The sequence below is a fragment of the Diceros bicornis genome, chromosome 31, assembly GCF_020826845.1.
Source record: "Diceros bicornis minor isolate mBicDic1 chromosome 31, mDicBic1.mat.cur, whole genome shotgun sequence".
Taxonomy (NCBI): Eukaryota; Metazoa; Chordata; class Mammalia; order Perissodactyla; family Rhinocerotidae; genus Diceros; species Diceros bicornis.
In genome coordinates, this window is record NC_080770.1 from 26,070,608 (window position 1) to 26,097,449 (window position 26,842).

The following is a 26,842-nucleotide window of genomic DNA, read 5'->3' on the forward strand; positions in this document are numbered from 1 at the left end:
ATATGCCACTGATTAGGAAGGCCACGAACTCCAAATTCACAGTGGTGCTTGACTGCTCTTAGCGGCAGAAGCATTCTGATGAAATCTAGTTTCTATCTTGAGAGAGAGAAAAGAGAAGTAGCTATCTAAAACCACCTTAATAGAACATATGACAGCATCAAATTGTAATAAACCAATCTATCAATAAAACAATTTGAGACTAGAGAAAATATTAAAAATAAGCAGAAATATACCTTTTTGAATCTTTATAAAGAAAGCATTAAACAAGTCTAGAGAGCAGATTCAGGGTAGAAGACTCTACTCTTTCTAAACTGAACACTGTTACAGAACACCAAGCAGGAGATTTTTGACATTTTATACTCCTAAAGAGATAATACTAATTTTCTCCATAATTTATGGTTAGTTAAGATTGTTCTATCAGCTTTGGTCCTTCTAAAATAAACACTTCACTTTCTCAGCCTTGGGCTACCACTTTTCTTCCCTAGTTTCTTACCATTCTGCCCCTGAGTTTTGTAAACTTTGCTATTGATAAGATAAGACCACCTCCCTTATTTTTCTTTGTCAGGGGAGACAACAGAACAATGTAGAAACAGGTTGGGTAACTAAGAGATGCTTGACAGGACTGGTGTGGGATGACAAATCTGAACACTACCTTTTAGAGGACCTCAACCAGTGTTAGGTTCTTTATTGCTTATGCTTGCTGCATTCTGGATATGATTCAACACAGAATATGAGGAAACCCTATTACAATGAGTCCTGAGTCCTGACGTAAAAGATTCCTTCTATAGTTTGAAATAACTTGGGCATGGTTGTTCACCAAAGAGTGAATGTCTTCTGTTTATCTCACATGTGTGAGAGGAAAGGGTATAAACTACAATGATACTTCTATTAAAGAAGATCTGTTCCAACACATGGTGGTCAAAATCAAAAACTTCATTGCTGAGGTAGAAATAAAATTGAGACGTGTTCCAGACTATGGATTTCCTTCCTGCTGAGAGCTGGAAGGAGTGTTTCCATGGCTCTTGGGTTTGGTTTGGTTTTGTATTTTTCCCACTCTCAAGTATGAGTCAAGAAATACAGCCTACCTGTTAAGAACCAAGAACCCAATCTCACCACTGTCACTCTCCATCTTCCTCTTTCTTAGTCCCTGCAGCCACAAACCCACAATAAGTAAACTAATGTCCCCAAAGTACCTCAATACCTGGGCCAACTTTGATTAGGTGACTTTTGGTTTTTGAGAATTTGTTTATTGGAATTATGACTGTACACTTATCCTTCACATAATGAGCAAAAATATTTTGTCAAAAAGGTCTTTAATTTTAAAACCACGTTGCTGCAAGTATACAGTACATGAGAGCACAAACCCCAAGAGGGATCGCAGACTAACACACAGTATGAAAGGCAGAACTCAATGAGGCTCCAACAATGGGTAAGGAAAGAAAAATCTATTCACCAAGCTGAGTGGCAAACAAAGCAAAAGAAAGTATATGCATAGTCTCTGACTCAAATAAGGAAGGCACATAAGCAAACCCTGTCACGTTTCTATGCCTCAGTTTTCCTGGTTACAAAAAAGTGAAGATTAAAAAACCATTCCCATATATACATCACAAGCCTGCTAAGAGTACTGTAAAGTTTTGAGCTTCTCAAGATAAAGATGGTCTCATAATTCTACCTTGCAGTTACCTAATTATATTATAATCCTCCCTCCCTCATATATATATATATATGTATTTATGGCATAAACTGGACTATTTTGATCTTGTAGAAGAATTAAATCGCACTGCCTGGCTGGACCACTTGAGGGTGCCACAAGTTAACGCATCATTCAGCTGAGCCACCCAGTTAGAGAATCTGCTGGCTCTGCAGGTGGAGACAAGAGACGCATACCCAGGAATTGCAACTAAGTCGAGGTATATTTTTCCAATTAAGAAATGTTAAGTTCTATTCTGGAAAGAGTATTTATTTATTTTGACAATGGTTTAAAATCAAGGTGGTTAACATGGCCTAGTGAAGGATGGAAAGGATTCAGAGAAGAAATAACTTTTGAGCTAAGTCTTAAAAAAGTGGAGGAGTTTGCCAGGTAAACAAATAAGGGAAGAACATTTTGGGTAATGGGAACAGCAGAAGCAAAGAAAAGGAGACATAAGAGAGTATGGTGTACTCAGGGAACTTCAAGTAGTTCAGAATGGTTCAGACATTGGAAATGTGTGAAGCAGTGGCAGGAGGAAGCGAAACAGTACAGAAAACTACATCCAGTCACTGGGCATTATCAATTTCTAGAACATAAGCTCTATGAAGATGTGGTCCTATTCACACTATATTGCCACTGCTGAGAACAGTAACCTAGCACACGGGGAAGGCGTCGAGATTCATGGAATGAATTAGCAACAGAACACTCCGTTATGGATAGCACTGAAGAATAGCATTGGGGTCCCTTTCCGCTGCTGCAGTCCAGAGAATTAATAACACCAGGAAGTTGACAATGTGATATGAGCATTTAAACCACGATTTTAGATATCCTGAGGCTTAAGCAAGATCATCTGTCTAAATAAAGGCACACTTATAGGTCTAGCTACTTGCCGAGAATTAAAAAAGGAATATGTCAAGTTATGTAAAGTAAGGAAGTATCTTATATGTCAAAACGTTATCTAGGTACATCCTTAAAGAGTTAAACAAAAACCTAGTAAACAATAATTAATCTATTTTTCCTACTTACTCAGGAAAACATTAAAATGAACAGGTCAAGGGGCCGGCCCGGTGGCGCAAGCAGTTAAGTGCGCGTGCTCCACTGCGGTGGCCCGGGGTTCATAGGTTCAGATCCCAGGCGCGCACCAGTGCACCGCTCGTCAGGCCATGCTGTGGCGGTGTCCCATATAAAGTGGAGGAAGATGGGCACGGATGTTAGCCTAGGGCCAGTCTTCCTCAGCAAAAAAAGAGGAGGATTGGCAGATGTTAGCTCAGGGCCAATCTTCCTCACCAAAAAAAAAAAAAAAACAGGTCAGAAGATACTCATACTTTTATAGGAAGTATTTTATGCAAAACAAATTTTAGAAGTTGGTGAAGCTGAACAGTTTGCCATTATAAATACCGCCAACGTGAAACAACCTGGACCTTGACAGCTACAGGTGCAGGCAAGTGTCCTGGTCTGCAAATTTAGAATCCCAAACTGAAAATAATTAACTAAGACACAAAGCAGAGTTGTTGACATCTTATCCTTGCTCAGCCTATTGAAAAAAAAAATTTCCTGGAGACAACTTGGTTTCTTCTTCACCACCCACTGGAGTGGCTTGCTTAGGTATCTGGTCTTCACAAAACAAGTCAGGGGACCTGGATTCAGAACAGGAGGGAGCAGTGGCAAGGTGGAGGCCCAGTGCTGCACGGCAGTGTTCAAGAGTCAGACACTGACCCCTGTAACTTCACGTGGTACAGCGTCTTGCAGCGTCTTTCGTGTGGTCATCTGTCTGCTAACCACGCCCTCTCGAATTTAAAAATGACCTGAACAATTCACATGCTTTGGAAAACATGGGTCCAGAGGACACCAGGCTCCAGTCTATCTGCACGATACGGCATCCTAGACACGGTGTCTAATCTGCCTTTCATGGGCATGAAATTCACCAGTGTGGTACACATTCTTAAAGTAGAGGCTGCAGGTCCTAGGAGGCATTTTAGGGCACCTTTTCTCCCTATATCTGTGTATTCTTCCATTTCAGGATCTGATATCCTCCAGAAAACCTGAATAATTATATACATGGATCCTGGTTTTGGAGTTTATATTATTTTACCTGCAGACCAGATGAGCTTTTCCACAAAAGGGCCCTTGATTATCTCATTGGTAGAAACTCTTGGACTGTCTAGAAAATGTTAGGAAAAAGGAATCGTTCTGATGGTGCAGAGACCCCTACTTACATGGCAATGAGTACATTAGGGATAAATCTTAGCACCTAAGTCCCAAATAAAGGAGTTAAAATATTGTGCTCTGCACAAAGAAAATCCTTGATGAGCACTGCCTGGCTGCTAATCCCACAAATGACCTCCCTCCAAATATGTGGAATTTGTATGTTAACATTCAAGGAACAAAAGGAAAAAACAGTGTAATCTCACAAAAAGTATTTATTTAACAACAAATATTTCCCGAGCACCTAGTAGAACACTGTTTTACGCACTGGGAATACAGTCCCTAATCTTATAGAGCTTATATTTAGTGGGGGGTGCACACAGACTACAAACAAATAGTAAAAAATGTATACAATATTGGAAAGTGATGATAAAAAAGAAGAAGAAAAATCAACCTGAGTAAAGCACAGAGGTGATAGAGGCTGTTCCTGTAGATGATCAAGAAAGGCCTCTCTGATGTGGTAACATACAAGCAAAGATCTGAATGAAAGGAGAGAGCTAGCTAAAAGGATATCTGGATAAAGAGCCTTTTAGACTGAAAGAACAGCAAGTGCAAAGGCCCTGAGGTGGGAGTGTGCTCAGAGTGTCTGAGGAACTGCAAGGATGCCAGAGAAATAGCAGGGGCGTGAGATAATGTGGAACCTTTGAAATCAGAACATGGTGGGTCAGAAGAACTCACGATTTTACTCTGAAAGAGATGAAAAGCCACTGGAGAATTTTTCAGCAGAGGAGTGCTGCTGCTGACCTGGACTTTGCTTTAAAAAGATCACTCTGATGGCTAGGGCTGACTGTGGGGCTACAGGCAAGGATGGGAGTCGGGAGGCCAGAAAGGAAGATGCTACAAAATGGCCAGGGCTCAGATTAGAGTGGGAGCAGTGGTAGGGGAAAAAAAATCAGCTTTGAAATCAGACAGACTTGGATTCAAATTCCATCTTGACCACTTACTAATTGTGTGATCTGGAGCAAAATACTGAACATTAGTTTCTTCCTCTGCAATTGGGGGATATAACATCTTCCTTATTGTGCTATTATAAGGATTAAATAAAATATTGTCTGTTAAAGAGTGTGGGATTTGAACTCTGGTATGTATTAGTAATTATTTTATATTTATATTTGTCAGAATAAATTTGGAAAGAAAACCTTGGCTGAATTTTTATACCTTGTAAGAGATGTAAGATACCATTTCCTGTAGGGAATGACTGTTGAGGGAATCACCTGGATATCTGGGTCCTTTCTGGACACAGATTTAATGTGGTTTGGAGGGACTAAAGGACCTCACAAGTTTTTAGTTCTTGTGGCACAACACTGTTGTAAAGGGCCAAGAAAAGAAGACATTATCATTGACAAAAATGGAGATTCACCCAGTTGGAAGGGATAAGAGTCCAATTATCCCAACAGGACTAATTTTATGATTCGTAATTTCTCAAAGTTGGTGTAGTAGACCAGATATGAATATTTCCTGTGAGAATCTTTATATTACTTTATAGTTCTCTCTCTTTAGACTCCTTTGCACTAAAAATACACTCCGTTACCTTCTTTTATTGTCACTGGCAATTAACAAGATGATAGCCATTTCTCAATATTTAGCTTACTAGCTCTTTGAAGCCCAATAGATCTGGATGATTAAGCAATAAAATATTTGAACAAAATATGAAAGAGGAATATCTTCTTTCATTTAAAAAAAACTTTAATTTTGTTTTTCCCTCCTCTCAATTTGTCCTATTTGTTTTCTAAACTTATTCTCATTAAAAACCACATTTTTAACTGAATTAACAAAACCACCAACTCTCATCACCAAAGAGGACCAACGCACTGGAAGGGAGTAACCTAAGAGAATGGGGCTCAAAGAATTTCCCCATTATGGGCAGTTCACATTTGAACGGAGTATTCTTTTGAAATCTCACGCCAAGAATGAGAAAATCTACATTTTCAGATGAGCTGAAACTTATAACCCACCTTCTCTGGGTTCAGGTGGCCTCTCCCTGCGTCCTCATCTTTCCTCTGGTAAAGAGGCAGGTAAACTAAACTTTATGGGATGGTTTCAGTCAGTAAATGATCTCCTTGTTGAGAGCACTCCCAGAGGCCTGGCTCCCCAGCTAAAAGGAATAAAACTATATGGTGCAGTGTCACGCTTCCATGAGGAACAGGAAGGCGTTGCAGAAAAACCCCAGACTTTGGAGTTATTCAAACCATGTTATTGATCCAGATCAGTCAATTCCCTACGCTTCCCCACATCCTTGAACACGTCGCCTCCTGTAGCTTCTTCATAGCGCTTATCACTGTATAAAATCATCTCCTTCATTTGTTCACTTGTTTATTGTCTGTCTCCTTCCCACTAAACGTAAATTCTGTCCACAGCAGGGCTCCATCTGTCTTTTTCGCCATTGTTTCCCCATCTGCCAGACTATTAGGGAGCCTCTAAGTAGTTGGTTGTTTTTTTTTTTTTTTTTGGTGAGGAAGATTAGCCCTGAGCTAACATCTGTCACCAATCCTTCTCTTTTTGCTGAGGAAGACTGGCCCTGAGCTAACATCCGTGCCCATCTTCCTCCACTTTATATGGACGCCACCACAGCATGGCCTGACAAGCGGTGCATCAGTGCGCGCCCAGGATCCGAACTCGGGCCGCCAAGGCTGAGCATGCACACTTAACCACTGCGCCAGCGGGCCGGCCCCCTAAGTAGTTCTTGACTGAAGAAATGGGGACCACGATGTACACCTCTAGTTGTGGACTTAATATCCTTTGTCATTGTGATGTGTCTAAGTGTCTCTCTTTTCTGTGTGTGCCCTGGGGACAGGAACTGTGTCTTATTCACCTGTTTCCTCCCTGCCTAGCTTAACGACCTGGCAGAGAGCAGCACTCACTGTCTGAGAAGATGAACTGACCTGAGCCACCTTACATGACTCCTCTTGATTCTCAGTTTCTTATTTGTACAATGGGACCACATTAACATCTACCTCAAATAAGAGAAAAAAAAATAGGTGAAAACATGGCGCATACTGTTGATATTCCATAAACGCAAGTTTCTTTCTTCTTCACACTTATATTCTATCATTTCACAGTTTCCAGTGTTCTTATCTTTGCCACATCACTTGTCCGCACTTGCCAGAAGGGGAGACTGAGGCTCAAGGTAATGAAACCACTCTCTGTAGGTCAGATGACCAGTGAGTGGGGATTTCAGAACTCAACCTTGGTCTGCTGACTCGAAGCTCAGCGTCCCTTCCTCATGGCCCCACAACACACCGGTGATAAATGAGGTCTACAGAAAACCGCAGCCTGGATTGAGGAAGCTGTGACTTCTTGCTTTGAAATGGCTAACTATCCAGGCACAGCTTCATGAATTCTTCAGCATCAAAAACCTCTTCATGGGGCCGGCCTGGTGGTGTAGTGGTTAAGTTCACGAGCTCCGCTTTGGCGGCCCAGGGTTTGCTGGTTCGGATCCTGGGCACGGACCTACACACCCTGCATGAAGCCATGCTGTGGCAGCGTCCCACATACAAAAAATAGAGGAAGATGGGCACAGATCTTAGCTCAGGGCTAATCTTCCACAGCAAACAGAGGAAGATTGGCAATGGATGTTAGCTCAGGGTCAATCTTCCTCACCAAAAAAAAAAAAAACAAAAAAAACCTCTTCATATTCAGATTTATGAAGAATTATCCCCAGATGCTAAATCTACAGGAAACCGTGATAGTGAGCATGATATCTGTATGGTCTTAAAGCGTCTCCCCACAGATCGCTTATTAGTGCAAGGAAAAAAGTAGTAACTATACGGAGGAGAAACTGGGTAACCCCTTGACTGAAGGGTCAAAATCCACATCACCAGTGAGGGCAGATGTGTGTCTCTGGATGTGAGGCCCTCAGAAGGACACAACATATGTATGTAATCTTCGCCAGGAAAGCATAACCTGAATGTAACCATGAGGAAGCATCAGAGAAACCCCAAATGAGGAACTTTCAGTCACAAAGAGCAGGGAGGAGTACTGTACTCTTCAAGAATGTCAACGTCATAAAAGACAAAGAAGGGGCTGGCCCAGTGGTGTAGTGGTTAAGTTTGCGCGCTCTGCTTCAGTGGTCCGGGGTTCACGGGTTCGGATCCCAGGCGCTGGCCTACACACCGCTTGTCAAGCCCTGCTGTGGTGGCAACCCACATACAACAATAGAGGAAGACTGGCACGGATGTTAGCTCAGGGACAATCTTCCTCAAGCAAAAAGAGGAAGATTGGCAACAGATGTTAGCTCAGAGCCAATATTCCTCACCAAAAAAAAAAAAAAAAGGCTGTGGATACATTCCAGGTTCAAGGAAACTAAAGAGATGGGACTATATTATAATTATAGTTATAATTCTATAACACAACTATATTATAATATTATAACTATATTGTACCTGGTCCTAGACTGAATTCTTTACTGGAGGATAAAAAATGCTACAAAGAATATTATGGCGTCAAAAATTGGAATACAGATGATAGATTAGATAAAAATATTATATCAATGTTGACTCTAAAGTTGGTAACCGTATTGTGGTTATATCACAGAATATCCTTATTCTTTGGAAATACACACTCAAGTATTTAGAGGTAAAGAACCATAATGTATGCAACTTACTTTCCAAAGATAAAACAAAAGGAGTAAAATGTTAACAATAAGTGACTCTGAGTAAAAGGTATTGGGTGTTCTTTGTACTATTCTTTTTTTTTTGTGAGGAAGATCAGACCTGAGCTAATATCCACGCTAATCCTCCTCTTTTTGCTGAGGAAGACTGGCTCTGAGCTAACATCTATTGCCAATCCTCCTCCTTTTTTTCCCCCAAAGCCCCAGTAGATAGTTGTATGTCATAGTTGCACATCCTTCTAGTTGCTGTATGTGGGACGCGGCCTCAGCATGGCCGGACAAGCGGTGCCTCGGTGCGGGCCCGGGATCCGAACCTGGGCCGCCAGTAGCGGAGCGCGCACACTTAACCGCTAAGCCATGGGGCCGGCCCTGTACTATTCTTATTCTTAAAACTTTTCTGTAGATTTGAAATTATTTCCAAATAAGAAGTTTTTTAAAAAACAAGGCTTGTCACAGTTTTACAGAATAAGAGTTCAAGAAGTATAGTTTTAGGATGTAGGCTTAGTCCTAGCTGTTTCTTACCAGCTCAGCATTAATGGGTAGGTGGTACAGGGCACACGGATGAAGCCAGGACTTGGGCCCACCAACTAGCCAGTCAATTACTTATGATTTTGCCCTTTGAAAGAGTTACAATAATTTTGACTGGGCTTTAATGACAGGGTAATCCTGAGAACAGACAATCCTCACCAACAGAACACACTTTTGATAAGGTTTACAAGAATGTATTTCTTATCCTCTACTTAAAAATCAATAGTCCGAGTCCAAAATTCACCCCCAGGGCATTTATATCACTTGTCACTACTGTTTGTTTGTGTTTCCAGGGAATATAATGGCAAATCTGAACTCATGAAGGAAATTTTAAATGCTTTTACAAAATTATAGGAATGAAGTTGAGGGAAAATGGAGAAAGAAGAGCAAAGGAACAAATATTAATGAAGAATTAATATAAAACAACCTAAAATTTGAAAAACATACCCTCTTCCTCTCCCAAAAGAGCAATCTGATGTACATTCACATGGAGGTAGACCTAAAAAGATAGCTTTCCTTCCAAAGATTAGAAGAAATTGAAATTTAGCAACAAAGCATTAGCCTGGAAGCCCTCTAGACATACACATTTTGAAAATTCAAGACCAGAGGCATATTGGAGCAAAAGCAGAAGCTCAAAAGGCCTTCAAAACAGACGCCTGCGCACCGCAAAGCATGGCCGTGCACACGCAGAGTCCTCCGTGCTGCTGAGCAAAAGGCAGGTCTCCAGGGTGCCCCAAATCACATATTCCATTAGCAACACACAGACAACTAGATACAAGCCTTGTTCTCAAGAATACATTGAAGTGGGGGAAGGGGGAAGGGCCACAGAGTATCAGGCAGAGGCAGATAATAACAACTAAGAGAGCAGAAGGAAGGAAGGGCATAACCAAATGGGCCAGGTGGCTGAGATAAGGTTTCCCAGGGCGAGTGACGTGCAGCCTGAGCCTAGAAAGGTGGATAGCGCTCATAGGCTCAGGTGTGAGTGGGGTGGGGAGATGTGGAGGGTAGACCTGGAGGGGAGCTGGGGAAAGGGCATGCCAGCAGAGGAGCCAGCCGTGGGCCCTGCAGAGGACAGAGCATGCACTTAACACCACAATGACCACAACACTACTCTGGCTGTGACGCAGGGTAGGATGATGGGCGGCAAGAAAGGCGATGGCCTTGTGGAGTCTGGATTCAATCCTAAACATGGGGGGCAGCCACTGGAGGACTATGAAGGAAAGCAACATGATCTGACTCGTATGTTAACAAGATCACCCAGGAAACAGTATGTGGGATGGAGCGGAAGGGGAAATGAGCTGATAAATGGTGCAGACATACAACACTGCCAAACAAAAACTAATAATCTTTAAGCTTCATCGAGACCAGATTTGTTTGTCCCTTTGGTCAGAATTAATATGAGAATTAGAATTAATTCTATTCTACTTCAGCATTCTGAGGTGTTCACACAGAATTGACAACTGTGCTTTCCCTCACAAACATCTGAGTTTTTATTTTTTCACCAAATTCATTCAAAGTTTAAACCCTGAATGAATTCATAGGAAGGAAGACAATGATCAATGAACTCACGTAATTTATAATTCATTATTAGGGAAAAATAAAAGTTTATCCAACCCGGAGGGTATTATGTTAAGTGAAATAAGCCAGAAAGAGAAAGACAAACAGGGCATGATTTCACACTCATACGTGGAAGATAAACCAATACACGCACAGATAGAACTGTTTGGTGGCTACCAGGAGCAAGGGGGGTGGGGGGTGGGCACAAGGGGTGGAGGGATGCACTTATATGGTGACTGATAAACAATAATGTACAACAAAAATTTCACAATAAAAAATAAAAGTTTATCCAAGTACAGTATTTCGGAAAGCAAATGCTAACGTATTTTTGTAGTCGCTTCTAGTCACACCAGATTAATAGGCAGCAAATCTGGAGAAAAGATCTCTGAGGGAATCGAGCTGTGGGGACAAGGGAGGAGACGGTCTAGTCCATTCACAGAACTTTGGAAATCGCTCATCTGTGCTCACAAGGCCTAATACTCCTTTTTGTCACTGAAACACCTGCAGCTTCTGGTCACACTGCTTATAGGTCACCTACCCACGGACCTTAGGATTCCTGCCTTGTCTCAGCACGTGTTTAAACATTTTTCAATTAATAGCTTGATGACAATAAATTCATCAGAATGAGAAAACGGCACAGCACTGTGTGGCATGTGATGCTTTACTGGTTTCCTTGCTACCCAAATACAACATGTTCTATGTGGCAGATTCAAGCTACGAGCATTAAGATGAGTGGTGTCTCAGGGAAGAGGGAGAGCGGAGTGGGGTAGTGGAGTGGGGTAGTCCAGTATAAAATTCTGGATTCTCGAAAAACCCTGTCCTCCCCAGTGTACCCTATGGGAAGCTACAAATCATAACAATACCAAGTGGCTATGACATCTAAGGGTCCTTTTGGCCAAAGCTCAGCTGGGGGTTGAGAGTTGACCAAGTTGACCCTGGAAGATGAGGAAATATTCACCCTATACTTCTTCCAACTACCACTCCTTCTCGCTGTGGGTGAGTTCGCTCCAGGATCCACTCATAGAATGAAAAGGTTTAGAAGCCAGACCTGAATAACACTCAGGCCCATCCTCACTGTCTAAAGATATAAGGGAGGAAATGGAACAGGCACCTTCTGGTTCCATAACCGCCTGAGCACAGGTGGGTCCAATAAGTGCTCAGTGCTGTCCTAAAGGCCTGGAGCAAGTCGCCCAGTGGTTAAGAACAAGGCTCTGGTGCCAAACAGACTCAGACTTGAGTCCTGGTTCAACATGGGCAAGTGGCTTAACCTCTCTAAACCCCAATTTCTATAAATTTAAAGAAGATGACGATCACACCATCCTGTGAGGTCATTGCAATGAAATACATGGATACATAGGACGTGCTTAGTACTGTGCCTGGAAAGGATCCCCTCAAATATTAGCTATTGTTATGATGATTGATCATTTGAGGCTTCAGGGTGCAAAATGCTAAATACTAGGCTCACAGCAATGAAAGCCATATCAACACTAGGGGTGTGAAGAGGTGGGGGCAGGTAGTGGGCAGGAGCAGGAAAGAGGTAAGAATTGTAACTAATCCCAAGACATTGTGAAAAATGTGCCTGAGCATAGAAATGGTGTAAGCCATTATTTGTGTTGAACAATAGCCACTTTGAGATAGATACCTATAAAAACTACATTTGCTTCCTCTTGTATTTTGTATTGTATTATCACAGCATTGTACCTATTAGCTACATAATAAAATCAAAGGTCTCTATAAAAATTAAGTCAAAGTGGAGGAAAAGACTAAATGTAAGAGCTAAAACTATAAAACTCTTGAAAGAAAACATAGAAAACATTAGACTTGGCACTGATTTCTTCAATGACACCAAAAGCATAAGCTACGAAAGAAAAAACAGGTAAAGTGGACTATACCAAAATTAAAAAGTTTTATGTATCAGAGGACATTATCCCTTGGATGAAAAGACAACCCACTGAGTGGGAGAAAACATATGCAAATCTCATACCTAATAAAGGGTTACTATCCAGAATATACAAAGAACTCCCACAATTCAACAATAAACAGCAAACAACCCAAGTGAAAAATGGGCAAAGGACTTGAATAGACATTTATCCAAAGAAGACATACAAATGGCCAGAAAGCATTTGAAAAAGTGCTCAACGTCATGTCACTAATCATTAGGGAAATGCAAATCAAAACCACAAAGAGATACCACTTCACACCCATTAGGACGGCTGTTATTTAAAAACAAAAACAGAAAATAAGTTGCTGAAGATGTGGAGAAACTGGAACCCTTGTGCACTGCTGGTGGGAATGTAAAATAGAGCAGCCAGTATGGAAAACAGTAAGGCGGTTCCTCAAAAAAAATAGAGTTACCATATGATCCAGCAATTCTACTTCTGGGCACATATCCCAAAGAACTGAGAGCAGGGGCTCAAAAAAATAGGTGCACGCTCCTGTTTACGGCAGCATTATTCCCAAAAGCCAAGAGATGGAAGCAACCCAAATGTCCATCAACAAATGAATGGATAAACACAATGTGGTATATCCATAGAATGGAATTTTATTCAGCTTTAAAATGAGGGAAATCCTGTCACTTGCTCCAACCTAGATGAACCTTGAAGACATTATGCTAAGTGAAAGAAGCCACTCACAAAAAGACAAACACTCTATGATTCCACTCATATGCGGTACCTAGAGTTGTCAAATTCAGAAAGACAGAAAGTAGCATGGTGGTTGTCAGGCTAGGGGAGGGGGAATGGGGAGTTATTGTTTAATGGATCCCGAGTTTCAGTTTTAGAAGATGAAAAAAGTTCTGGAGATGGATGGGGGCAAAGGTGGCATAACAATGTGAATGTACTTAACACCACTGAACTGAATACTTAAAAATGATTTAAATGGTGTTTTCTGTTATGGATATTTTACCACAATTTTTAAAAAATTAAAAATCACTACTACCACACCTATATCATCCTGGTGTATGCAGTCATCCTTGCTCTAGTAAAAGTTAGCTTTATTCAGCTCTCTCTCCTCTCTTGTGGTTATTACACAGTGGGTTTGGAACAGAGTCACAGCACACTTCACATATCTGGCAGCTAAGAGATATTATAGTCTAATTCTCTCAAAATAAAACCATAAGAACTTACAATAACTATGCTTCACCTGTTTACACTGCATTTAGTTCTACTTTAGGTATCCCTACTTAAAAATTCTAGGCAACAATTCTTTTAAAATCTAGACTTCAGTGCATAAAGAAAAAAGAAACCATGTCTTTAATGTCACATTCTGCTAATGTCACATTCTGCTAACGTCACATTCACTTACTTAGGAATGTGATTTTCTGTCGTTGTCAACACAGCACCAGTTGCTGTGGAAACCACACAAAAACAGGGATACTTAACTGAAACAAACTCCACTCACCTGCACAAAGATGCCCTTGCTCCTATATTCCTCATGGAGGCACCGAGAGAAGAAATCTACAAAAGCCTGGGAGGGGGTGGGAGTAAGAACACACACATTACATCAGTTTGCCTGATTTGTAGCCATGGAAACAAACATTGTAAATGAACCATTTAACACTATAGTTTCTAATCGTTCTTTTTATTTCAAATGCAGAAGAGACCTTAAAAAAACTCCTCAAAACCTCAAGTTGCTTTTATCTGCCACTAAATTAACTATTCTCTTACCAAATATAATAACTAAATCAAATTTAGATTTAACTGGAAAAGGTTCTTCTTATCTTTTTTTTTCAGAAAATTACTTTCCAAGAAGAAATGTTTTATCATATAACTAAGGATGCGTTCCTCCTCCCCACTTGCCATTCAAACAGAAACACAATATGAATTCTGCTCAACTCCGTTCTGTGGGGATTTTGTTGTCAGTAAAGCGAAGAAAAGAGCAAGCATCCTCTTGGTCCTTTGGCATGGCAAGATCCAAGAAGTGTTGAGATGAACGTGACAGCCCGTCTTCGTCCAATAGTACAACTTTAAATCTATTTGTAAAATCTAACGTGCCATTCCTCAAATATGGACTCAATCTCAGACTTGAAATGCAAAGTATCAATAATGACTCTACTAGCATCACAATTAGTAATAGTCTTCTGTCCGTGGAGCAGAATGGGTGAGAAGCTGGAGTTCACCAATTACTTCAAGAAACATGGCGTTCATTTTAAACATGCCTACTGTATGTTTCAGAGATTCTGAAAGCAAGTAGATTGTGGGGATGTGAGGTGGGGCCAAGAAAAGATAGTAGTCACTGTTGACATTTTTCCAGGGGACAAAGAACCCAAGTGAAAAAGGCAGGTATTTCTGCTCTTTTCCTGCCCTAACATATTGCAAATTCTTATTGTGTATTATATTTTGCTCATTTTTCTCCAAAAGCTTGCTTAATTTCAGTGTCTCAATGGTCATTTTCATTTCAGAGATGTATCCTACGCCTCAACAGTGTATATGAAGATGATGCTATTGACCTGCAGGCAGTAGAAATGCAGGTCATAGAAAAGCACTCTAAATTATTTTCCTAGTAGTACTATGAAGAGGTGAATGGTGATGTTGTATAAAATTATGACATCTTACAGAGCCTTCTGGAAAATTCTTGTCTCGCTCCAGAAGTGACAACCAATATACGTAAATTCTGAATAATGTGGCAAAATACTCACACTCTCACCCAATCTATCATGTGCCTACTTTGTGTATTTATGAGCTGACTGGCTATAAGCCATCTCCTCAGCTCTGCGGACTTGGAACTTAGGCTGTATGAAACTGACTCATTCCTGAATCGAAGTCCCAATCTTAGACTCATTAGCATCATGGTCTGATGAACTGAGCTAACCGGCCTAGGTCAGCTCTCTACAGACAGTACAAGTATCAGTTATAAAACCAGTGAGCTTCTGGGAGAAAAAAAGTATCTATGAATCTGAGATCTTGGTGCCTCATTTGTAAAGTTTATACCAATCAGTATGTCCCCAGCTTTGCTCCCCTGAAACCAGTGCTGGCTATCTTTGTTTTCTTCTCAGTCCATTTGAAAACTTCAAGCAAGTTCTATCTCACTTCTCAGACTGAAAATTGTTCCTCATTCTTATTCTGACACGATTTACTAAAAACTATTCACCTTGGTTGCAGAGTAGAGGGTCAACATTGGAACTGGGTACATGCCACTGACAGAGGAGATGTTCAGAATCGCCCCTTTAGATCTAAGAAGGAAAATGTACCAAGTAAACAGAATGAAATCATATACTCACATAAATTACAGAACAAGATATATAAGTATTTGAAACAGAATAACAGAGCTTTATTTCTAACACACATCCCTCCTTGCCTTTCATCAGCATATGATATGCGTGGTCAGTGAATGAGGCATAACTCAATCAACCAAAAATAGCTCTTCTTTGCAACTAGCTCATTTCTCAGTCTTAGTAATCTAGGGCATGACCAGATCAGATCCATAGCCTCCTCAAGTTGATTTCTACCTTCTGAGGTCTTCCCTGGCCTCATCACCAAGAATTCTCACTCTCAGAAACATTCTTATAATCCTTATAAGAATGCCTTTACTTTGGCATATCATCACATACTACCTTGCCGTAGTATTTAATCATTCTAGGTGTATAAACACTTCTTTCCCTCAACAAAACCATAAGCTTCTGGACATCATGGCTGTTGTCTTACATTTTCCCTCAAAACACTGCACGGTCCTGAGCATGTAACAGGTACTTAATAAAACTTTCTTGCAATGATAGTTCATCAAACCATATTCTTTTGCTAAAAGGCAAAGCTCAATTTCTTTTTTTTTTTTTCTTTTGCTGAGGAAGAGTCACAGAAGCTAACATCTGTTGCCAATCCTCCTCTTTTTGTATGTGAGCCACCACCACAGCATGGCCATTGACAGGTGAGTAGTGTAGGTCCACGCCGGGGAACCGAACCTAAGCTGCACCCAACTTAACTACTAGGCCACTGGGGCTGGCCCCAAAGCTCAATTTCTACTGTAACTCTGAGAGATTACTGAAAGGTCAAAGTCAGAAAGTTACCAGGAACTACTAACTCTACAAATAAATGAAAATAGGTTTAAGGAAAGCAATGCTGTAAACATACTAGTTGTTAGCAAGCATATATGGGTTGGGTAAAGTGTGGAATTAGGGTTTTAGGAATTTTAGACAGAATTAACAACCAACTCTTCCCCCTCAAATCTATTCTTCTCAGGTCCCCTTCTTCAGTTACTGCACCCCACCCAGCACCCCCTCCTGTCCTCCCGAACAGCTTCCTTTCCTCCACTCCAGTGTCTCATTGTTGGTCTGCATTTACTTCCCCCAAGGCCTATTTTTTCAGTATTAAAAAAAGACTATCTAGATGCTTTATATAGAAAATAATAAAAGAAACGTGGTTAAATGGCATCTACATTATTTTAGACATAAATCTGGAAAGAAGTAATCCCCAAAGGTCACTCAGTCCATCTGCCAGCCTCTAGGTGAGATGCCTCTTCAACCATCAAACGGAAGTCTGGAGCCTCTGCTTCATGTGTCGCCAGACACAAGTTGTTGTTTTTTAACTGAAGTCCTTATTAGTAATACATACTTTCCTAAGCGGTGAAATCCATTAACATTTCAGTTACAGAAATCAAATCTCAAATTTAAAAATGTTATATTAGGGTTTTGAAGAAAGTTGGAAATATTTAGTCAATGTATTAATTATATCATTCTTGTATTTTTTGCTTGTGTCTCTCATAGAGACAGAGAAGCCTTTCTTTTTACATTTTAAGGTAAGAGAGTAAGAGTGTCTATCAGAAGTTAGAACCCAGTCACTCTAAGATTAGCAATGGTAAATTGCAATGAATATCTAGCAATTTCATTTCATTTATATTTGTGAGAAACTCTTTTGATCAAAATGGACTAAAGAGCACTTTGTTACTGGAGACTTTTAATGTAGTATTAATTTATGATGTTTAAATTATCTTTCTTCTTAGAGTCTTAAATGTTCTGAAATTAGATTGTGGTGATGGCTACACAGCTCTGAGAATATACTAGAAACCACCAAATTGCACACTTTAAATGGGTGGATTTATGGTATGTGAACTATATCTCAATAAATCTGTAAAAAAAAAAAAAACAGAGGGAAAGAAAAAGAGAAATATATTTATGACATATTGGAATGAGTTATCTTTAAGCTCAGAGCAGATTCTAATGAAGTAGAAGATGAGAGCTTTTGTATCTTACGCAACACAATATGCTTTCTGAGAAGTAACCCCAAATCCTGACAAGTTGCACCCTCATCCTGAGTCCTAAGCATCCTTGTAGGTGTAGGTAGTATGATATTTTAACCTTTTCTCATATAACGACGAATTGCTATGTTCTCACTCATTCAGTGCAAGTGAAGAAAAAGCCAGTTTACAGTAGTTGCAGAAAATGATGTTTTTCACTGAATCTGGTTTTATCAGTTAGATTATGTGCTCCATTATACTCAAACTGGCTGAGGTGGTTGTGTGTGCCTTTGAACAAAAATCTTACATTTTTAATTTCATTCCTCACAAATGAAATACAATTTAAAAGTCTTCCAAAATTAAAGTTTAACGTTATCATATACATTTTAAAAATTAAATCTTGACCTCACCAAAATAGACTCTTAAGACTTCACTCACCAAAGCAGTGGTTTCAATACAAGAAAATTCATTTAAAAATAATCAACACTTCTTTCCCGTTTTCAAAATCAATACAGACCAATAATCAAATATGGCACAATTATGCAGGTGATTAATTGTTTACTCCTTGAGGCAACTGAGATTTTTGTTTCTCAAATATTCTACCCTAATTTAAAATTTCTAGGGGGTAGAGTTAGTTTGAACTAGTGAAAAGTCAGAATGTGAGGCTACTTTATTCAGAACACAATATTTGCCCTCTAAAATACGTCACAACAAATCCAAGATCAACAAAATATAAAGCGAGAATGCACTAGACATAAGTAAATAAAAGGATAGCATTTATAATTGTACAAAATGACAGTAGAGAAAACATGTCTTCTACAAAAACTGTGCTACCAAGAGGCACACGTATTTGTTTGTCTGGCAAAAGCCTTTCCTTCCACACCCACACACACGACAGCACAAAATTCTCTCTCTCTTTTTCTCTCCAAGGATAATAATATTCAAGTTAGTTTTGTCCGAATCATAAATAACACACTGAGGTAGCTGTCTTAATCCTTGTACTGTATACAGTATCTATATAGAAATGAGGATGAACATTTGGGACTGCGGGGCACAAAGGACTCCTCTTTAAAATCAACTACTGTGTCTAGCTCTAATCCTCCATCTAAGCAGAATTAGTGACGTCAAACCAGTTTCCATGGCACAGCCAGACTCATAACAATTCTGTTATATCAAGCAGAAGGACAAATGTGTGCTTAATTGCACCCAGAAACAAACATAAAACCAAACCCCGGTTAATCTCTCATTTTCCAGGGACTTAGGGAACAATTCTAAGATTGGAAGGTACGTTAAGAATATTTGCTAAAGTTCCATAATGAAGACTCATGTTGCTCATACTTCAGCACATTTCCCATTTGTTATGACAAATATCCAAATAAACAAGTCAAGTAATATTTTCTGAGATACCCCATTCTTAATTTATCACACTGCTTACTTGCTAGCAGCCACACAATGGCGTCTCAGTGGTACAAATTATTGAGGATCTACTAGAACCAGAAACTGCAAAAACGAAGCAGAAAACACCATTGCTGACAAGGGAACACCTTTTCATATAAACATATTCTCTTCAATTACTAGCCTTCTCACAAACCAAACATTAAACTCACCCAACCCTATAAAATTCAGTATCTTGTTTCCTATATAAGTATGTGTATGTATAAGCATAGCTTCCTATAGCTATGCTCTAGCAGAATTCCTTCAGATATGTGAAACTGCCAATCGTAAGACTCTCCTTAATTGTCACCTGGATAAAAAAACTGCCAAGCCTTTATTCTTCTTTAATACTCCACGATTCCATCACTGTTGTAGTACCCTTGTCTACAGTTCTATAAAAATACTCTTGTCATAGAGGAAGTGATCGGTGTCCTTTGAAATAAGTCACTGATTTCCGCCTTCGTCAGGAAGCTCATGGCTGCCCCACACTGCAGGTGAGGAGAGAAATGGGGAGTAAATGCCACTGTGAAGCACTGGACCGCAGAGCCAACCCCTCGTGGACAGCTCACTGTACAGAGTGTGATGGCAGACAAGGGAGAGCGTGCAAAAAAGAGTCCATGGCAGCTCTTCATAGTCCCATTTCCTACCTGGGAGTACATAAGCGTGCTCCTGGAGGGTCACTATGTGTTTCTGTTTCTGTTTTTAAGCTTAAACCTAATACTGAAATTGGTACAGACAGTTCTCTAACAGACTCTCAGGAAGGCTGAGAAACATATCAAAACAGAGTTCTGTGTCAGAAAAGAATCCAAACAGCGGGGCAGGTATATAATTAGAACCAGCAATCCTAAGGCATTATACAAATACTGCTTTGTGGAAGAAAGTTTTCAAACATTTACCACATGAAAGAGACCTGCCTGCCCTAAAACACCATAACATGTCATAATTCCACCTTAAGCAATACAGTATGAAAGGCTATTTTTAGCTTTTCCATGGTTGTTATGGCAACCGCTTCCTGGCTCCAGCTGTACACGATGTTTATAATTCCAGAGAAGCGCAAGAGCACGTTCCCGCTATAATGTAATTATGAACGTTCTACTTCTACGGTAATCGTACCTTAGTTTGATTATAGATACTTGTTTAGCGATAGGCAGTGGACCCTAGGCTATAGTTCTAGAGGGTTTGGAAAATCTCATACATCAGGGGTAGAATCAGTGACGGCAAAAAACAACAACAAAGGATCTTTAGAAAGGTATCTGCTGATACTCAACAGAGATACGAAACCTATGGAAACCAACCATAGGAAACACGCTATCTGGGGACGGTAGAAAGGGCAGGCTACAACAAAATCACTTACAGTGTGTAAGGAAGCCTGCTTTCAGACCATCTGTTAACTTGGAGTTTTTCTTTCCTCTTGGGCACATGGTGAGCAATACTGCTGGCCCCCCTTGCAGTTGGTTGTAGCCTGTGACCGAGTTCTGGACAATGGAATGTGGACAGAAGCAATGGACACCACTTCCAGGCCTGGCTCATGAAACCTCCCGTAAAATCATCCTTACTCTCTCTTCCCTCAGCTGCCAGCTGGATACAGAGGATTCCGCTGCCAACTGCAAGGCCCAAGCGAGAAGAAGGGAGCCCCCAGACGGAAGGAGCCTGAGATCCCTGAATAACTGAGTAGGGCAGAGCCCTAATCACTCATGGACACTGGCTGTGATGTGACGGAAAAAATTAATCTTTATAGTGTCAAGCCACTGAGATTTTGGGGTGGTCTGTTAGAGCCGTTAGCCTAGCATGACAAATACAACTAGTAACTCATTTAATTCAAGTGGACACAGCTGTTCCTTCTCCTAACAAAGTACTGACTCATAAATCCACTTACATTTCTCACTAGTTCTTAGCAAGGGCCACAATCACCCCCATGATGTCAGTTTCAGTACAAAGCCTAATGACGGCTTTCCACTGGATCATTTCTCAACCTTAGCTTAAAATCAACTTGATTTAAAAAGGCAGGGATCCAATTCATCTCCTGTGTACGCTAAGATAAACTTTCCTCAGTGAATGCCTGTTGAATGGATGGACCCTCTTCTTTGCATTCTTTATTTTTATCTAATGCTCCAGCTAACTGTGATCATGACGACCAGGTCGACAGAGATAGGAGTAAAGTTCCTAGTGCCTTATGTTTGTATCATTTACTAATTATGTAGCTTCATAGCCCTCAATCTCTTTGGGCCTCACTTTTTATCTGTCAAATGAGGGATGTTGGTTTCAATTAATTTCAAGTATCGAAATTCTATGATTCCTTAAATCCAATATATTATTGAGGTCACATTGGTTTATAACATTACATAAATTTCAGGTGTACCTCATTATATTTTAGCTTCTGTACAAACTGCATCATGTTCACCACCAAAAGTCTAGTTTCCATCCGTCACCATACACATGTGCCCCTTTACCCCTTTCACCCTCCCCACATCGAATCCAATACCTGCAAAATGATTTCACAACCATTATCTCTTTTGATATGGTTTTCACCAACACACAAAAATTCTTTTTACAATACCTCTGTGGTTTATAAGCACTTCTTTTCTAAGGGATAGACTTACTATCCTGAATTAATACATGCCACTTGCAGATGTCAAAACCAGGATTAAGATGATGGTCCAAATTTCACCCCTCCTGGGTATCTACTCTGTCTGCCCCAATTCTCTGCAGTCTTCTAGGGTTGTGGTCTGGTTTGACCACTGTCTCTGGTTTGACCACTCCCACTGCCAACCAACAAAAAACAGCTTAAAGGTTTTAAAGGGAAATTTTACAAAAGCAATTAAAATATACAAAACTACATATAAAATGGAATTACAAACAAAGAGCCTTGCCAAGAAGCAGTTTCTCAACCAGTCTCTGTAGATGCCAAACAAAACCTCAGTTTCCTCATCTGTAAAATGGTGGGAGGCCATCAAAGGTAAATGAGTTAACACATATCAAGTTCTCAGTCCAACCCCTCGCCCATTATATGTACTAAATGAACATTAGCTGAAATCCCTGCCTGAAGTTGGTCAGAGAGGTTTCTCACAGAAGTAGGATCCTCGAGGAGGCCCTTTTCAAAGCTGTCGTTGCTTTGGATCTCGTCCAAACTCAAAGCTATTTTGCAGAGGAAGGATGACTGTGAAGCCCTAAATTTAGCAAATGATCAAGCTGCCTCAAGATGCAAGCCCAGCTCTTTTCAACAGGTTTTCTTTGAAGGCCTAGCTCCTGCTAGAGTTCTTCCTAGGGAAGAACAGAGCTTAATTACAATGTTACACTACATGCTGTTTCAAATGTAAGACGGCTACAACACATTTCTCAATAACCATGAAGCCATGGAGCATATCCTAGTGGAACCCAATTCAAACTGGAACACAGACAACTGGGGTTAGTGGACATAGCCTTTTCCTCCAAGGCTGAGTTTGACATCTTATAATCACTTTATAAACGCCTAGGTTCCTTATACATCCATTCGCCAAGGAAGAACTAAAAATCAGAAGATGGGGTCTTGCTTCATGAAACTTCACTGACTTTGGCTCTGGAAGCTTACAGCTTTAAGAAGGTATTCCCGGGAAAATCCCAGAAACTCTATCCGCCCCCTCAGAATAGCAGGCAATTGAGTTGGTGATGGTGACTCAGGCAGACTTTTTAATGCTGATCTAAAGGAACCACCACAACCCTGGAGAGGTAAATAAAAAGGGAATCGAGTGGAAAAGGCCTCCACCACCGAATGACTCAGGCTCCACAGTGTGACTCGCCAGCACATTACTCTGTTGCTAAAACATGGAGGGCAGGTTCATTAGTCACTGTAATGAATTTTTCAAAGAAAGGATTCTCCCTATAAATAATCATGAGCTCTGTCTCTCTAGTGTTTGTGTATGAGCTTGTGACTCACCTTTCCACCATGCCCGGCAGCACCAATCGTGTCATCTGCAAAAGAGAAAAACAAAACATTCGTGATGGCTGAGGATGCAGGCAATAGATAAAGAGTGAAGAGAACCCACCCACACAAAAGAAAAGGGAATCATGAAACCACCCGCCACCTCTACAGGCAGCAGTTTATTTTATATACTCCATATCATTTGGCTGTGTTAAGAGTGCATAAGAAGGAATCGGAGGAAATTATTGGAGATAACACTGGGAATGCTTTCAGTGAACTTAGCTAAAATTAGTCTTGCCTGGAATGTAATATTGGCACAGAGATCTTCAAATAATTAAGGATTTACAGTGACATCTACTTCTCCCAAAATGCATTCTCAGTAACAGACATATGTCATCACAGGAAATATCTTGCCTACCAAGGTTACTCAAGCTTTCTAATCTTAAATGATCTTTTGCTATCAAAAAAGCCTTTAGAAGAATGCCATAAAATGACCTGTTGACAAAGATTAAGTGTATCTTCACATTCATTTCTCTTGTTGGTCTAGCTAGTTGTGAGTAAAACACATCCTTAAAGAAAGTTAAGGTTATCTGTGATCCCCAGTAACCAACAATGAAAAGACAATACCCGCATTTTTAAAAGACTTCATAACTGTTGACTAAATACATATAATATGATGAGAGAGGCTACTTCTAAACACTGTTTTAAGATATTATTAACCAAGAAAAGTTAAGTTGTCCACTGGCTTAGTCAAGGCCACCTCATGGTTAAGTACTGAGGTTGGAACATGAATTCTTGACTCCTAGATATCATTAATTCTCTAAGAAACAAATGCTGTTCCTCCACAGAAAAATTTGCATGCATGCCAAGCATAGGAATTTAAGCTTTCTATCTTGAGTAATACTAAGTCTTAATTAAAATAGTATTCTGATGAGAAGAGAATTTTTTTCCTGGAAATATTTTAAAGAAGGAAAATGCATCCAGACTTCACCAAGGTAAATCCGCTATGCAGTACTCCCAAGCCAGATGTCCACCCCAGAGCTGCTGTATAGACTTCTTCCAGTAAAAACACGAGTTCAAACTGACACTGCATCATAAAAGACCGACACACTGCCAGCTTCAAAACAGACAAAGAAGTGTCCTCAAAGCCTAGGAGAATCGTTTCAACACAAGTATCCGGATTTGGCTGAATCTTCCGGCCCAGATAAAAAAGAAGACACCATAGGAAAGAGTTGAGCCTAGAGCTTTCCAGATCTCCCTCTCTCCCTCATTTACGCTTTTCACATTAAACTCATCTTCATAGAATCACGGGGCAGAGATTGCCAATTGTTCTCTAACATTCATTCTTCCCTTAATACCTAGCAACTGAATTTTCGGCTGGATATATGGCCTCTTTCCCACCCTCACTGCCCCCCATAAAAACTGTTATCTTCTACGTCCTCTCTCACAGCGCATGTGGCCCTGTGACTATGTTCTCTCTAAAAAGATGTGAGCAGAAGTAATACATGCAGCTTCTTGGTCATGCCCTTAAAATAGAAAAAGATACATGTCCTCCTCTTCAGCAAGTCCTCCTCTTGATAGCTGGAATGTGGATGCGATGGAAGGAGCTAAAATAGCCATCTTAGCCCCCAAGAGGAAAGCCACATGTAATGGTGGCAGAGCAATGAGATAAAAAGAGGCAGGATCCCAATGAGCGTGGAGCTACTACGCCAAACCTTGATTACCTACCCAGCTCTTTATCTGGGAGAGAAATAAATTTCTATTTTGTTTAAACCACTACCAGGTCTCTATTACAGCAGCCAAAACAATGTTCTAAATAATATAATTGACCATCGTGTTGCTAAAGACCAACAAATATTAACATTTTAAGAAACAAGAAACAAAAAGAGAAACAATCTCCAAAGCAAACTCAATTAGAAATCATGCTGACAGCCCAAATGGCCTCAATATTTTATAGTTTTTAAAACACAGCCCTATTTCTTCTCTTTTCTAGGTTTGCTTGACCCAGTTCAGAATGTGCCCACTGGGCCTCAAACCAAACTGTACGGAACCAAATCAAAGAAAAAGCTGGTTTCAGAGTTCATCCTTTCAACACAGTCACCTCTTGTCTTCCCAGATGAAATAATAATTCTTCAAATTGCTTACATGTTTCCTAAGATTTGTCTTTTTATAGGAACACATACAGAGCTACTGAATGTTTAAGGCAAGTGTGGTTTGTAGTCAGGCCAAAGTTCTAACCTCAGCCCTTCCACTTACTAGCTGTGTGACCTTGAGTTAGTTCCTTAGCCTCCTCTGCATTATGTATTAAACGAAGAAGGTATCTACATTACAGGTTATTATATTCTGAATCTCAAATGAGGTAATGTACATAATGGACCTGGCATAGAGCACGTCACAGAGTAAGCCCCTGAAGAGAAATTAGTGTCCCTTATTGTCAGCATGCACTATCCCTTTAGGATGCAACAGCACTCCCTAGGCCTCCTTTAAGTATGTTGTGCCCTACATGGCTTAGAGCCAAAAACAGTGACAAATTTTGAGGTCATCCAGTTCAACTCACCACACAGAAGTTTCTGGACAGTTCCATCAATATTTAAAAATACCTCAGTTGGGAATCTGCTTGGGATAATGGAATTGTTCTAAAACTGGATTATAGTGATGATTGCACAACTCTGGAAATTTACTAAAACCATTGAATTGTACACTTGAAATGGATGAATTTTATGGTATGTAAATTATCCCTCAATAAATTGTTTTGTAAAAAAATCTCAATCATATGGGTAAGAATTAAAGAACTGGAATCATACAGCACATTTGATGTTACTTTATCAAACCCAGAAGATAAAAGAGCCCTCGAAATGCTGTACGCATATCAACTCATGGCCTAGAGCAGCACGAAGCAATAGTGAGGTATCTTCTGTTCAGTCAAGGCCATGTTATGTCCTCAGAATCGGGCTGCGTGGTGGGAGCTCATTGTCTAGCAAGAGAACAGATATTTACAGAAATAAATCATTACAAGACAACGTTATGAGTGCTACAGTATTGTGACAGAGGGCATCGATGCTCAGGAGAAAACTAGTTATGTCTGGGGAATCAGGTAGAGCTTCACCAAGCACATTTCAGTTAAGTTCTAAAAGAAGAAATCAGAGTTCACTAGGCAGAAAAAAATTCTAGTAGAATGCAAAAAGGCAAACAGCTGCCAAGAAACTACAATGAATGCATTGTAAAATTGATGCATTTTTAAAAACTTTTTGTTGAATGGATGAAGCATATAAAGAAGTAAAAAGTATGCACATCCTGTTATATATGTCATGCAATTTGCATATCACACTACATCATGGACGGCTTCCCATGCTAGTACAAACAGATGTACATCAGGCATGTTAACAGTTGTGGAATATTTTACTGTAAGGATAGATTATATGTATTCTTAGCAGTATCTGAAAACATTTTTTTTTTTTTTTAATTTAAAGATTTTATTTATTTATTTTTCCCCCAATGCCCCAGTAGATAGTTGTCTGTCATAGCCGCACATCCTTCTAGCTGCTGCATGTGGGACGTGGCCTCAGCGTGGCCGGAGAAGCGGTGCGTCGGTGCGATCCCGGGATCGGAACCCGGGCCGCCAGCAGCGGAGCGCATGCACTTAACCGCTAAGCCACGGGGCCGGCCCTGAAAACATTTTTTATTTAGCACATTTCATCAGGGGACCATAAGGCTTAGCTAATGTATCATAAAGAGGTCCCCAAGCATTTTGTGA

General features: G+C 40.2%; 1 protein-coding gene across 1 annotated transcript in view; it reads right to left on the bottom strand.

The window, feature by feature from the left end:
- The window catches only part of HSD17B12 (hydroxysteroid 17-beta dehydrogenase 12), a 149,209-nt gene that overhangs the window by 1,895 nt on the left and 120,472 nt on the right, over positions 1-26,842 (bottom strand). Inside the window, exons 7-9 of the mRNA XM_058527111.1 lie at positions 23,104-23,138; positions 15,678-15,759; positions 13,989-14,054 (exon numbers count right to left, since the gene is read on the bottom strand). Of these exons, the coding sequence (XP_058383094.1) occupies positions 13,989-14,054; positions 15,678-15,759; positions 23,104-23,138 (183 nt within the window). The remainder of the gene's footprint in view (positions 1-13,988; positions 14,055-15,677; positions 15,760-23,103; positions 23,139-26,842) is intronic.